The sequence below is a fragment of the Euleptes europaea genome, chromosome 8 (genome assembly GCF_029931775.1).
Source record: "Euleptes europaea isolate rEulEur1 chromosome 8, rEulEur1.hap1, whole genome shotgun sequence".
In the NCBI taxonomy this organism is placed as follows: Eukaryota; Metazoa; Chordata; class Lepidosauria; order Squamata; family Sphaerodactylidae; genus Euleptes; species Euleptes europaea.
The window spans coordinates 24,849,868-24,865,541 of NC_079319.1; the positions used below are offsets into that span (position 1 = coordinate 24,849,868).

General features: G+C 42.7%; 1 protein-coding gene across 1 annotated transcript in view; it reads right to left on the bottom strand.

Annotated features, from left to right (window-relative positions):
- Positions 1-679: 679 nt before the first annotated feature.
- The window catches only part of SPAG1 (sperm associated antigen 1), a 32,706-nt gene continuing 17,711 nt past the window's right edge, over positions 680-15,674 (bottom strand). Inside the window, exons 13-18 of the mRNA XM_056854113.1 lie at positions 7,422-7,597; positions 6,388-6,529; positions 5,893-6,019; positions 3,260-3,424; positions 1,054-1,428; positions 680-908 (exon numbers count right to left, since the gene is read on the bottom strand). Coding sequence (XP_056710091.1) covers positions 777-908; positions 1,054-1,428; positions 3,260-3,424; positions 5,893-6,019; positions 6,388-6,529; positions 7,422-7,597 — 1,117 coding nt within the window. The 3' untranslated portion in view covers positions 680-776. The remainder of the gene's footprint in view (positions 909-1,053; positions 1,429-3,259; positions 3,425-5,892; positions 6,020-6,387; positions 6,530-7,421; positions 7,598-15,674) is intronic.

Genomic DNA, 15,674 nt, shown 5'->3' on the forward strand with positions numbered 1-15,674 from the left:
GCCCGCGCAAACGCACTAGTGGCGGGCAGAAGAAAAGGGTGGTTCCATCTGCACTGCAGCTAGATGCACACAGACAGGTTAGCTTCAAGAAACAAAAAAAGCGAAGCCTATGCGCACAGCGCTTTGGGAATGGGGTTTCCACAGAAGTACCAGTAAAATGGAAGCAACACAGAATGCCCATTCATGCCAATGGGGCTTGTCCAGGATACTTTTTTCTCACTGAACTGCATATTAAAAGTGGTTTCTGAGAAGCAAGTTCTTTCGAAGGTTCTTCTGTATCACGAGAACAAAGCAATATGACCAAAAACGTATTAACAAATGGGCGGCCATATACAGCCTTCCTCAATACATTTTAATGTAGTTGAGAATATTCCGATTATTAGATCAATGTATGCATAGGAGCTACATTGTTAGGGGCTGTTCACTTCACTGAATGGTATCATCTCCTGCCCCATCCTGGTTCACATGCTTCTTCCCCTCAAATATACTCAGGGTCTTATCTATTGAACCATTAATTTTTCCTGACTGAATGAACAGCCCATAAGTATAAAAACATGCACATGTAAGATATTTATTTTATCAGTAAGATAAAAATAAATACTATCATAAGATGGAAGAACAGATTTTCAATGTGCATGAACTGTAAAAAAAAATATTCCAGCATACTCGTTTTAAGTGAAATTTATTTTACCCCATGCAGATCTGCATAGTTTATATGCCCATCCTACAGGCATCAAAGGAATGCATGCAAGAGGCAGTTCCAAAATGAAGTTGCTTTAAAGTTCAAAGTTTCTTTTAAGGCTTTCCAGATCGTGTAAAGAAAATTGTTCATTTTGCTCTTTGGAAAGAGATTCAAACAGCTGCTGAACCTGCTCCACTGCATTCTTACTAAGAAGTTTCAGCACCAGCTGAAAAGGAAAAAAAAAACATTTTTGAGACATCAGCACTTATAAATAGCATTTTCTAGTGACTGCTAGCATTCGCAGGCATTTCATTAACTTTTTACTGGTACATTTTCAGAAAAAACATTAAACTGAAGAAATAGTTGCTCACCTTAAACCTTTCAGCTTTGCTCAGGTAAAGGAGGTGCTGATAAATCAGCCCAGGGTCTTGGCAAAATGCATCAGATTGCAGAGCTTGGATAAATAATAGGAAATTGTCTCCTTCGAGTTTGTTGCTCAGCAGCATTGGCAAATCTTTTGGTTCAATAGCTGTCAAGAGCTCTGCACAGGCAGTGATGTCCTTATTAGCATTCGCAGCATTTATCATCTGGCCAAACTCATAGGCATTTGACGGCGTAGAAATTATCAGCTTTTCTGGGGTTTTCGGTGGCATTGTCATTTCAAGCTCTCCCTTTGACCTGTGGTTGTTAACTGCAGTGTTCTCTGAAGCACAGGTCTGGGTTTCCTCTTCTTCACACTCATTCACCTTTACAAGGAACAACCACAAACTCATTGTTAGCCATATGTAAGTAACACGTAACATTTCATAACTGTGAACACCGTCCATGAGAATTGCTCCACCATAAGCCCTAATGAAATGGATGCCAGCTGAGCAAGAAGACACAATAGGAAATTGTGCCCTGGTTTAATACCTCATCACAACCAAGCCAATATTTAGGGGATTTCCACACTAATTATTTGTAACATTTAATGAAATGTCTTATCTTTTTGTGTCCACACCATTTCCTCCGTTTGGTCTCAGAAATGTTTTCCAAGTGTTTAATCATCGTGTTTTTGACAAACATATATTTCTTTACTCCATTTCAAAAAACGTGTTTCTTTACTCCAATCATTTTTGGGTGCAGACAAGCTGAAGGCGCTTCCTTTGTCCACCACTCCATTGGCAACCCCCACTGCGTTGCCTGTCTCCTCCCGTCCTCCCTCCCCTCTCCTTCCGCCAATCATTTTATTTGCTTTGTGTGTTTTTTCTAAGCTGAATTTGAAGTACCAAATGTACATTCGAACTTTGAAGTGACCCCGTTGATTTGCGCAGGGTCCCGATTTAACTTTTTCCTAACATCTCATTTCCCTTAAATGCGCTGTGTAACTAGACTGACTATCCACAAGGGGGATCGCAGGGGAAAGAGAGGTCCCTGCTTGTGTAAACTGAAAGCAAACACGCGCACTTGGCTTCCCGCTCTGCTCCCCCACCCCAAATGTCTCTGCTTCTCTACCCTTTAGAAATCAGAGAAGTTATGGCAAAAACGAAGTCAACTTCAAGATTACTTCTGTTGGCATGTGCAAACAGGCTGGAGCAGAAGCACAAAAAGATGTTACAGGGGACAGGAAAAAATCCTCACATTAAGCAACATCTTAAGAACCTGGAACAGGGATGCAGTATTTGTAGTGTCAACAGTAGCTTAGCATAGTGAGGGAATTCCCTCAGAAGCTGACCATTGCACTAATGTGCTATGAGGGGAGCCACAGAGGGTGAAACACTACTCATCCCATAGGGCCTTGTTCCCAGCTCCCATCCTGCTCAACAGCTGATCAGGGACTCTGCTCTCGACTTCCATCACATACCAATAACCTGCTGCCCAATAACAGGCACAAAAGCCTTCTGCTGAACTCTTTTATCTGGACCAAGTCCAGGCTCTCTATTTTCACATTCCATCAATAGTTTCTATACTTAGATGTACGTGGACCTAGCCTATACAATTGTGTGTGTGTGTGTAAATATCCAACCACAGAAATGTCTCAAGTTACGTCATAGTTTTCTTTCCTTTGGGCTGACTCACATTGCTTCTCAGTCATGATATAATGAGACATTTCCATGGTTTGGGGTACATATGTGGAGATTTTGGCAAATTTCCTCTTCTTATACAGCATACTGTTGCAGAGTGTATCCAACAGATCTAGAGAAGACTGACTTCTATAAGTTTATTTGCTCCATATACAGGAGCTTGGATACAATATATATATAGCATGGGATAATAAATAGGCTGATACTACAGTATTGTAGCAATACAAAAAAAATTTCTCTTAATGGAACACTAAAATCAGAAGTTCTAAAATATGATCCACCAAAATGCAGACTGTTGAGAATCACAGCTCCACACTGATTTGTCCAAAAGGGATCCCCAAAGTATCAGATCAACAACTCCCAGATCTAGCAACTTAAAAGCTGAGTAAGTCATCAAATAGCATTTGGGACCTATTATCCCAGTTCAGAGTACTTTTTAAAACTTTCATGTAGTGCTCTGAATCTCAAACTGTTCACACCCATGTAGGTTTAAAACAACAAAAACAAGGAATACCTCTTGGATTTCGATTTTTTTCCTTTGCTTTTGCTGATTGTTGTCTGTACCTTCACCTTTCAATTTAAGCAACTGGGTTGTTTCCTGTAGCTCCTTCTTTGCTTCATCAATATTTTGATCTTTTAGAAGAACTTTATTCAGATCATCAATACTAGCTTTGTAGTTCTGAAAGTAGGAAAATTATTGGTCATCAAAACTGAATGAGTTTGAAATCTCACTATCTCCACAAATACACAGAGAACTGTGTGACAGCAGGACTTTGGTAGTAAGAACTGGGATTGTATCTTTCCTGATAATAAGTTGTGATGTGATCCTGCAGGGAAATTCTTACATTCTTAGAAATCCACTAGGGTGGTGAGAGATGGAACTCCTATCCAGGCTTCCGGCAGTCAGGAACGAGTGAGCAAAACAATGCCTATTGGTCTCCTCTGCAAGGCCCCTGAAATCCTATAAATACACAGTTCTCAGCTCAGGTCACTGGGAAACATGGAGGGTGGTTTACCGAGCATCCTGCCAGTACCTCCTCAGGAATGCAGCAGTATGGAAACTGAAGCACAATAAAGGCTGGAGCAACTGTTTACACAGAGACAAGAAGATTCAGCAGGGATACAGTGTGGAACACAGAGCAACCATATGATTTTTATTCCTCCAGTTCTTCTCATGACTGACATTAAGAACATGGTACAAACAGCATCATTCGACGTGTTATTTTATGTTTGACTAAAGGGGGAAGCATATCCTATATCTAATGCTGAACTTGACCTCATGCAGACTGACAGAGAATGGGGCCAGGTTCAGATAGGGGCATTCTTCTGCAAACCTGGGGGACCCCCTCACTGCCCAAATCTGCAGGAAAATTCAACCCTCTCCCAAAGAGAAGAACGTTATCTTTGCTTACACACAACATAACAGAGCATTCCCTTACAGGGTGGTCTGGGGAGGATTGTGAAGCAGGAACTGCTGCTGCGACATAAGCCAGAGGGAGAGGGGGGGGGGGGAGGAGAGGGAGAGGGAGAGAGAGAGAGCCAGAGCCACAGCCACTGTTGCATGTGTCAGCATTGGAGCTGCTGCTGCTTATACCAGACAGGAGGGCAGACAGGAGGAGGGGAGAGCAGGCAAAGCACATGGCGGAAGGTGGATGGGGAAGGGGGGAGCTGGAATTGCCCCCCTCATCGCCACCACTGCCAAGTGAGACTGGCAAGCATTGATGGTCGCTCTACAGGTGAGTGGGATGTCTGGTGAGCAGGTGGCCCAGTGAGGGAAGAGAGATTAAAAAAATGGGATCCACCCCCCGCCCTGCTTGTTCTTATATATACTTCACGGTATTTATCCCAAGGTCAGCTACAGATGCCTTACATTGCCCAGGTAATGTGAGGATGCATTCTTTAACTTCCATTGCACTATTGAGGGAAGGCATGGAATCTGGCACAGCTCAGCAAGACAAAAATTGCCTGATCTACCCAGGTCGCAGGAAGGCCCAATTTCTCCCTCCCTCCCACAAGGCTGTGGCTTTATTCACCTTCTTCGCCAACACAACAGGCAAATCTGACTGGCTAAACTGCACTGTCATATCTCACTCGTTACAAGACCTTTAACTCGCTACAATCATGTAATCAGTAAAAAGTTAAAACAGCACCATAGAAGCAGAAGGAAGGGGGAATACCATTACTGTGAACGGGTACAAAATAAATGGGGCAAATGTATGTGTTGTTGTTTTGTAGGGGGTACTCATTTTTCAGGCAATAACTCAGATCGGCTCTAAGTGAAATCTCAGAAATCATGTTCACACAAAAATGCTGAAGACGTTGTCCAAAGTAGCCTACTTCCAGTCTTCTGCTGCCAGACAAACTCTTCAAAGGCAGCCAGTCCAGTTTAACCTCCCCGCTAAGGTCTCCTCCTGCCATTGCCCTGCCCCCCTTTTCTCCCAGCCTCTGAGGGAGCATTTGCAGGTGTCACAGGGCCTGTTAACCACTTCTGAACTTGCTAGTTAGTGACACCTTTTTTTATCTACCAAGTTTGGAGTGATCATCTGCTGTCAGACCTCCTTGCCATATGGAGAAAAAGAAGAGTAGGTTTTTATACCCCGATTTTCTCTACCTTCAAGGAGTCTCAAACTGGCTCACAATTGCCTGCCCTTTCTCTCCCCACAACAGGCACCTTGTGAGAGAGGTGGGGCTGAGAGTTCTGAGAGAACTGTGACTAGCCCTAGGTCACCTAGCTGGCTTCATATGGAGGAGCGGGGAAACTAATCTGGTTCACCAGATTAGAGTCTGCCACTCATGTGAAGGAGTGGGAAATCAAACCCGTTCTCCAGATTAGAGTTCACCGCCTGTAACCACTACACTATGCTGGAGTATGAGGTGTGGTAGTAACATACTGCTGTCAACCTTGATACTCCCGAACTGACCCATTTGGTTGGTATCCAAGTCCCATGTTGGGTGCTCCCAAACCAGCATTAACTTTCATGCCCCATCTATTTCTTCAAGCAACAGGAACATACACTTATCACTAAATTGTAGTTAATGCTTGTGATTAAGGTTTTTCATATTGCTCTTACCCCCCACACCCTGTATTATTGCTATTAAATTGAATACCTGCAAATTAATGATAGCCAGGCTGCGGTCTTTCCTTACCTGTAGTCCTTTGTATGCCAGAGCTCTCCTATACAAAGCTTTTATGTTGGAGTCATCCATGCGGAGAACATAATCACAGTCCTTTCTGGCCTCTTCATATCGAGACAGCTTCAAGTAACAGAGGGCTCTAAGACAGAATAGTCAAAAACAGAGCTGCATAAGAACACAATGAAACACTCGCAGAATCCCTGAGCGGATTCTAACATTGTGCTTTTGTGCGTATGAGGGCCATGCTAGTTGGAGCCCCACATTAGATCCTAAATAGGATCAATCAGCTCCAACTTTCACCAGAATGGAAAAACAACACTAGCATAGACCTTTGCTGCAGAAGAAATTGTTCATCTTTTCATGCCCCATTAAGAAGCAGCTCTCGCTCACAACCATCAATAGTCTTAAATATAATCTAGTTTCTACTAAAAATCAAAGGCATGCTCTTATTTTTTTCATGAAATTGGATAGCTTGCAAAGCAGGCATAGTTGTAGATCCCCTCTTACCTGTTAGTGTAGACGGTACATTCCTTAGAATTTAATTCCATACACTCATTGTACTTTGTCAATGCTTCTTCGTATCTACCCTTCTTCACAAATTCATTCCCTTTATTCTTAAGAGTTTTGAACATCTCTTCTACCTTTTCACCTGTTTCCCAAAAAAAGGATAGAAAGGATTCACTATCAGCAACCTGGCGCAGAGAATAAATTCTTGCACTATTTCTGTAGCATTAAGAAAGCAAGAACGGATTTCATGGAGTAGATGTATCTTAATTCCTTGGGAATCTCTCTTCCAACGGTCACATTTTTCAATAGGACAATCCATACAATGAATTGCATTAACATGGCCATGCAAATAGTTTTCTACTGTCAGCCAAGATGAAAACTGGAGCTCTTACTGAATGGAATATGGAAAATATTTTATCACTTGACTATTTCATTCCAAATAATAGATATGATCCATGAATACTGTATGCATATTCAAGGACTTCTGTGTACATAATGATGTTTTCCCAATTACTGCTTCTGAATGAAGCTCCTTGGATTCTGCTAGAGGCCTCCAGGTCTCCTGACTTTTGGAATGGCTTTTAGGGGAGGGGGGGGGGTTACAAGCAGCTGCAGAGGATGGAAAACTTAAACATCTGGTACATGCACACATACTCCAGAGGTCACATGGAAACAGCTCTTCGGATAATGTCCAATATTCTAAAATGTATTTGTTTTACTTAATTTATATCCCACCTTTCTCCACAACGGGGACCCAAAGTGGTATACATTGCTTTCCTCTCCATTTTATCCTCACAACAACCCTGTGAGATAGATTAGGTTGAGAGTGTGCAACTGGCCCACGGTCACCCAATGAGTTTCCATGGAAGAGTGGGGATTCAAACCTGGGTCTCCTGGATCCTGATTTAGGACTCTAACCACTATGCCACATGGCTCTCTTAATATTATTTATAATGATAATAAGCCTAATTCTTTTTTAAAAAAATAGTGCGTCTGCTATACTACTGATATACACTAAGATTCATTACACATACTAGAAATCTGTGGTTTTTGATCTTCATGCCTGGGTGCCATTTTGTTTTGTTTTGTCTGTGAAACAAAGTTTCCTCCATCCCACTGGTGTAACTGAGCAGAAACAGGAACAACTGGTATCGGGGATAGCTTCTCTCTCCAACTTGGACCATCTTGGTCTATTAACGTTCTTGTTATCCTAGAGAGAAAAACAAGTATTTCCAAAGATATGAATCACATCTTTTAAAAAGTCCTCAGTAAATTAAGTACATAATTATTCCCAAGGAAAGCAAATTAAAATAACAAGATTTAATTTAAAATAGCAGTTCCAAGTTTTCAAAGGGCCTGTTATGGTCTTTATTAAATGTATATCCCATTCTTCAAAAAAATCCCTCACATTTCCACTCTTTGGGCTGATGACACACAAGGTGGGTTTTCTGTGGTGGTCAATTTGCGGGTGTGATTGTTACTCAATTCGTGTTTGCAACAGAGATTCCACATGGCACAAGGTAATTGGTTTTTTCAACTTTGTTAGCTGTGTTTTCCCTTTCATATCAGATGTGGATTGCATCACGCATGCACACCCTTATGTTGTTGTCATGATACCGTGATGGTACTCTGCCCACCTTTTTATTTTGGGGGGCACAAGAGTATCGCTTAAGAATCGTGTGATATTACACTTAATAAAACAGTACTGCTTCAAAATAACGTAATGCTTCGATCCTTTGGTACTGCCAATTTCTAGAAGGGACTGGGTGTCCCCATGGAGGTCATCTACGCTGAAATGGACTAATTGCCCTCCTATTGTTTGGGAGAAGCAGGGCAGAGAGAGCATGCCAGGAAATTTCCAAATGCTAATTAAGAAAGGAAAGAAAAACATGTGCTGCTCGTATTCTTGTAATGTAATAACAGCACTACAATGTTGATCTGACCCCTCCAAAATAGAAATATTTCAATTTTCTTGGCATCAAGAATGACATCAATGCAGTGAAATGGGATGAAAGGGACATTTCTTTTAATTAAAACACAAGGCATCCTTCATTTCCAGGCATGTGAAAAAGATCATTTCAATAATACCATGACAGAAAATATCTTGCCTCTGTGAGATAGTTTCAGGAGGGTGGCCATGTTGGTCTGAAGCAGAAGAGCTAGATTTGAGTCTTATATCTGACGAAGGGAGCTTTGACTCTCAAAAGCTTATACCCTGAAAATCTCTAAAGTGCTACTGGACTCAAATGTAGCTCTTGACCATCCAAACCCCTTAAAGGTCTCCTGCCTCAGGCAAACCATTACCACTTGGGCTACTTCTCCCTTCTCAGGTCAACATTTTCCTCTCCCTTCCAAGTCTGGAAGAAAGTGGTAACTAAAGTTTGTGCTACATCTGCATTGACTTTTTAAAAATGAAATATAAGTCAGCACTAAAACAGAGTTTGAAGTTCTGGTCAGAAGGAAGTTTGCAAGTGTGGCCTGGGCTATAATTGCAAAAGGCAAAGGTAGTCCCCAGTGCAAGCATCGGGCCATTACTGACCCATGGGGTGACGTCACATCCCGACGTTTACTAGGCAGACTTTGTTTACGGGATGGTTTGCCATTGCCTTCCACAGTCATCTACACTTTACCCCCAGCAAGCTGGGTACTCATTTTACCAACCTCGGAAGGATGGAAAGCTGAGTCAACCTTGAGCTGGCTACCTGAAACCGACTTTTGTCGTGATCGAACTCAGGTCGCGAGCAGAGCTTTTGACTGCAGTACTGCAGCTTAACACTCTGCACCATGGGGCTCCTATAATTAGCCAAAATTAAATTGTGCTTTGTCAGACTGAAGCACATTTCTGCTTGGTGAGCCACCACTGGAAAAAGGAAAGAACATAGAAGGCAGAAGTAAGGAGGGAGTACCCTGAGAAAGCTGGAGCTGTTGGTTTGTTCTTTTCCCTTTGCATGAAGGAGACTAAGTGGGGTGCAGCTGCTGAACAAACTGGGATTTCTGCACTCAGGTTTCATAACAAACCACAGTTAGTACAAACTGCACGTAATGAGCCAGGCATGTGGTTGAGAATCCCAGTTCAGCACCAAGCAGCAAACCGGTTTATTTTATAGCTTGCATTCATACATCATGTTAAACTGGAACTTAATCAAAGCATGATAATATTATTGCTACCCCAACTTTCTCCCCAGTGGTGACCCTAAAGCAGCTTACAGTACTCTGCTTCTCCATTTTATCTTAACAACCAACTTGTGTGGTAGGCTATGCCAAGAACACATACATATTGAACTAGGGAGGAACTAGAGTCTCACAATATCTGTGGTTCATCATGATATTGGAATGTAGCCATGTCACAACAACATGTCTATTTACTGGTTACCCAGTAGAGGGAAAAACAACTATTATATTCTGAAGAATCTCTTACACAGCATTCCACCTTAATGTCATGCTTCCAATGTACAGTCATGCTTGTGCTTTGGCAAACCACTTAGGGAAGAAGCAGCCATGCTTGCTATCTGTTACAAGTCAGCTCAGAGTTCATCTTAATACTCATAAGGCATGGGGTTCTTGTTTTAGTACATAGGATCCAAGTTTAGGATTTAACTAGTCACATTTAATTGTACCCGGCAGACTATGGAAAACATTTGAAGCACTGAGTTGACACATTCCCGGAGACGGGCCACAGTTCTTTTGTTCCAGATTCAGCTTTCCAGTCACCTAAGATGAAACCCCTTAGCCAGGTATTATTATTCCCTTCATGTTACAGGGCCCAAAGAACATTATTACTTCAGTTTAGTCTACTTCAGATTTCAGTAGCACAACTGCATTCACCCCCTAACCCTTATGAGTACATTTCTTTATAGCCATGAAGGATCATAGAGATTCCAGATTCAAGTAAATGTGAGATATCCCAGTTTAAAACTGATTTATCCACACAGTGAAGGGAATGTGCAATTCCAAGTCCAATCTCACCTGAGGTACAGGCATAATGTGGATTCTCAGTTGGTCACAAAGGGTTGTATACAACCAGCTCTTCCACTGGTGGAAACAAATGGAGGGGGTCCCCTTTGACCACTTTGGAAGGTGGACTCCATGGCATTATACTCCACTGAAGTCCCTCCCTTCCCAAACCCCACCCTCCTCAGCCTCCACCCCCCAAAATCTCCAGGAAACTCCCAACCTGGAGCTGGTAACCCTAATCACCAACCAAGGCCACAAACTCAGTACTACAACTCTGCTAAATCTCAAACACGCAATTGTCCTGGAGGGGACAATTTTGAACACCAATTCAGTAATCTTTCTAAGAAGACAAGAGCTGGACAGAGAGATGTCACAGGCTAGATAATCAACCTAAAAGCTTTCTTTTTGGGTAGTGCACATTACTACAACAACAGCCAAGACATCCTTTACCCCACCCTTCAAGTATTAACCAAGCAATGTCATCCCTTCCGGGGCTAGTGTTAGTAAGGAAGGAACCACAACAGTCACCCCAACTCACATGATTCCTTTAAACATACATCACTGGAGTAACACTCAGGTGTTGCATGAATCAACACAAAGATATTCAAACTCCCTTTTCATTTTGCATTGCTGGGATGATTTCACCGGAGTCATTTAAAGGAACTCAGTGGTATTAAAGGAAACCAATTCAGCCCCTAAAAGGAGATTTTCTCCAAGCCCCAGGATTCATATATTTCAGTTCTATTCCACATACTCCAGAAACAAATACTTTGCAAGTGGAAAATGAATTACCAGCAGGTGGAGGAGGAAGAAGCTGCTGAAATAAGGAGATGGATTGTCAGGAAGGAAGCAGGAATAAGCAGTGAAGCAAAAAGCATAAATAAGGCCTAGAGAGGGGGAAAAGGTCATAGTGTTTAGAATTTAACACAACAGAAGCAGCCTTAAAGAACTGAGCAAGCAAGCAGAAGACAAATTTGAAAGTGTCTATATGCAAGGGAAAAAGCACAGGAAGTTTGCGTGCCGTGCTAGTTTCAGGCTATTTCATGTGACAAAATTCACCTGGTTCCATACGATGTGGCATAACACAGATAAAAGGTATCCCTTCTCATAATGAATGTTACATTAAAATGTTCACCATTTACCTTGATATCTTAAGGCAAGAGTAAAAAAAAACACTATGCACTTTCCAAAAATCAATGGGCATCAATATTGCATGTCTCTCTAATTATCAAACCAACCAGACCAACACTTCATAATGCTTTTAAAACACAAAAGATACTCTTACAGTGCATTCCTGACCTGCGCTGGCGTCCAGGACAAAAGTCCTTTAGGAGGCTGGGAAGGGCCTGCGCCCGTGTCCGGGGCTCCACGCCGGCATATGGGCAGCTTACGCCAGCATTTGTGGCCCCAACGCTGGTGGGAAGGCCCGGATGCCGGTTGCTGTCCCCTGCCATGGCACTGCCACCCCAGGACGCCAACGGGGCCTTCTGGCAGCGTCCGAATCTGGCAAAAGCCGTGTTGGCGTTCTGGGAGGAATTCCCGGGGTGTAACGGCATCCCAGGAGGCATTCCCGGGCCGATCCAGTGCCGGCCTGGGGGCGGGGCCGCCTTTAGGCAGCCTCCAAAGCTTTTTTGAGCAGGGAACACCCCTTTTTATTTTTGTAGAGATACGCCACCTATGAGGGTTGCATGGATTTTTTGTGCCGGGAGGAGGCTTTGGCGGGGCCAAAATCTCCTTTGGAGGCAGCGCAGCCACGTTGCCTCCTCAGCCCGGCACAGGTATTCCGTTCAGGAATGCACTGTTAATCTTTGATGCTAAAGGAGGAACAAATTGCTTAAACCAGAAGTTTGGTAGGAAGTTTCCCATCAGTGAACCTACAGTAGGTCAGTTTCTTGGGGAGCATCTGTTGTCTCACACTCCTGATAGGAATTGTTGGTCTAGATAAACCTTGATAGGGCCCACAGAATCATAGAATTGGAAAGGGCCATACAGGCCATCTAATCCAACACCCTGCTCAATGCAGGATTAGCCTAGAGTATCCCTGACAAGCCGCTGCTTGCCAGTGAGGGGGAGCTCACCACCTCCCTAGGTAGTTTCCACTGTTGAACTACTCACTGTAAAAAACAACACTGTCCAGTAAACACACTCTTAGGGTTTAGTCATTAGTTCATACAAACTAGTTATGCCTCAACTGCTCAGAGACTGAACAGGCATTATCACTTGGTATATTTAACATACATTGGGTTAACACAAAATCGTGGGGCTGGATCCCAAACATACTCTTCTGTTCCAAGTGCTTTTGGATCTAACATACCAGTAAAACTCTAGAATTTCTAAAGCCAGCCCAGGCCTGTCCTAATACACTAACTACAGTTCTGTGTGGCTTACTATAATTCTACAAGTTAAAAAGTCAGTGTACGGCAGCAAAATGCATAAATTATTGAATATTAAAATACTGTCGAAGGCTTTCACGGTCAGAGTTCATTGGTTCTTGTGGGTTATCCGGGCTGTGTAACCGTGGTCTTGGTATTTTCTTTCCTGATCTTCAGTGTTGCTCCTCTGAAGATGCCTGCCACAGCTGCTGGCGAAACGTCAGGAAAGAAAATACCCAGACCACGGTTACACAGCCCGGATAACCCACAAGAACTATTGAATATTAGATTATGCATGTTGCAATATAATAAATATAAGGTAAAATTGAAGTGTAGCACACATGATTTATTTCCAAAGTTTAAAACACAAACCTCAAGTGTTTCTCATAAAAACCCTTAGGTGTTTTAAAACTATGGCTATCTTGACAGCAATATATTTTACAAAACTTAAAGCATGCATTAAAAAAGATGGCTAATTATAGATGGAAGATCAAGAAGGAACACGCCACTTATGGGATTCATATGTAATATGAACATGTGATAGAAAAGAAACACTATAGCAGCATGGAGCGAGTTCCCTCTTATGAGAACCAATTGCATAGTTTGAAAACTGCACTGATATTTTAAATGAACATTTCCCCCCAGATTTTCTGTAGCCACAAAACTGGCATAACCAGTTTAAACTGAGTATTCCGCCTCGAGTCCCAGCAAGAAAAGCAGACTAGAAATAATGTAAATAAATAAGAGAAGCAGGAGGATAAATCACATCAAGTTTTCAATGGACAGCACACATTTACTGGTGGAGGAAGGGCATTAATTTAATCCAGTTGCAGAGGGGAACTATTTCAATGTGACGGTTCACTGAAATATTGGCTGGGGTCACCAGTATGTTGTAGTTGATAGCACGTCAGACGAAGATCTGGGAGGCCCAGGTTCAAATCCCCACTTGGCCATGGAAGCTCGGCTCAATGCCTAAACTACCTCACAGGGTACTTGTTGTGAGAATAAAATGGAGGTGGGGAGAATGATGCTGTAAGCCGCTTTGGGACCCCATTGGGGAGGAAAGTGGGATAAAAATATCTAAACAAACACAGGGCCCGACAGTAATATCAGGCTTTCACTGCGGGCAAAGAAGCATATTATGCACATTTAGTCTTCAGGACAACCAGCACTTAAAATGGCACGGTCAGTAACTGATAGCCTGTCTTGAACACTCGTCTCACAAGACATCAAGAGATCATCTTATTTGGAGTATAAAGCTATATTGAATTACTGTCAAATGTACATTTCACAGCACTGATGTTCAGCCCCCTCAATAGGCCCAAAGGCTCCGGCCCCCTCATAAACTTACACCAGAGGTGCAGGGGTTACTTCCACACTAGGGAAACATACGGATGTTGTGCGGCAGCTGTGCTTTTTGCTTATGACCAAAGCATTCATTGTTGGCAGAAACAAAAAGCATGAAGTAAGCTTAAATTTAAGACAAATGGGTTGGATCCTAACTATCACCAGAGAAAGGAAAGTAGGTCTGGTGTAGTGGTTAGGAGTGGCCGGCTCTAATCTGGAGAACCGGGTTTGATTCCCCACTCTTCCATGTGAAGCCAGCTGGGTGACCTTGGGCCAGCCACAGTTCTCTTTGAACTCTCTCAGCCTCATCTACCTCACAAGGTGCCTGTTGTGGGGAGAGGAAGGGAAGGAGATTGTAGACTGCGTTTGATTCTCCTTAAAAAGGTAGAGAAAAGCAGGGTATAAAAACAAACTCTTCTTTTTCTTCATGTTCCCTTCTACTCTTGTTGTCTTTTCCAACTCCTGGAAAGTATGTTCCTGGGGATGAGGGATCTGTGTAGATTAACAGTAGAGCTCTACTGCCAGAATAGGAAGGAAGGGCAATTTTGCCATCTTCCTCCTCTCCACTGCAGCCCCCACTCCTCAACCTTATTAATTCATGCAGGTCTCACAGCCCTGGGGATCTATTTTGTGGGGGTCAGAAGGAACCACTTGGGGCAGAGAATACAACAAAGATCCATGCTTTTGCTGGTGGTAGGCAGGATCCAACCTAGCATCTGGAAATAGTTCAGGAAAGAGGTCTTTCCTGATATATGTAACTCAGCTTTCTCTCTTGGGTTACTGGAAGCGATTTGCTCTACAAAAGGACGCACTTCTCATTTGCTCCGTTTATGGTGCATCGCTGTCTGGTTTATGTGGGCTGATTTTGGAGGAAGTTAGCGAGCCTTTGGTACTACCATTAACCAGAAGTTTTGCTCATATGATCTGTGGTCTCTTCTAACTTTCTGGATTAGGAGCATTTAAAGCCTTGTAACAAACAATATCTTAATATGTGGTGGTGGAAAGTGCTGTCAAGTCACAGCTGATTTATGGTGGCCCTGTAGGGTTTTCAAGGTAAGAGATGTTCAGAGGTGGTTTGCCACTGCCTGCCTCTGCGTGGGCTAAGAGAGTTTTGAGAGAACTGTGACTGGCCTTACGTCATCCAGCAGGCTTCATGTGGAGGACAGGGGAATAAAACCTGGTTCTCCAGATTAGAGTCCGCTGCTCTTAACCGCTACACCACGCTGGCTCTCATTGATATCAGGATTAGCAATTCAAAAAGGAAGCAACTCCCACAGAATATGGCTACCGAATTCCAACCCATTAGAAATTATTTTTATTCTTATGCAAATAGCAATGATCAAGTACAAACTTGGGTAAGGAAATTTTCCTAGCACAGCCTGCCAGTTCTGACATGGAATAGTGAAGTGAAATCAAACTTATTGTTCCTGGTACAACTAATCCTATACAGGTTTGATCCACAACTAGTCTTATTCTTGAACAAAGTACTCCAAAGAAATAGGGAAAGGCTCAAGAGCAGTCCTAGCACCTTGAAAAACAATATATATTCATTCATCAAAGGAATGCAAGGAAGTCTTGCAATAACAAACAGAATGACTGTATAAGCAATCACAT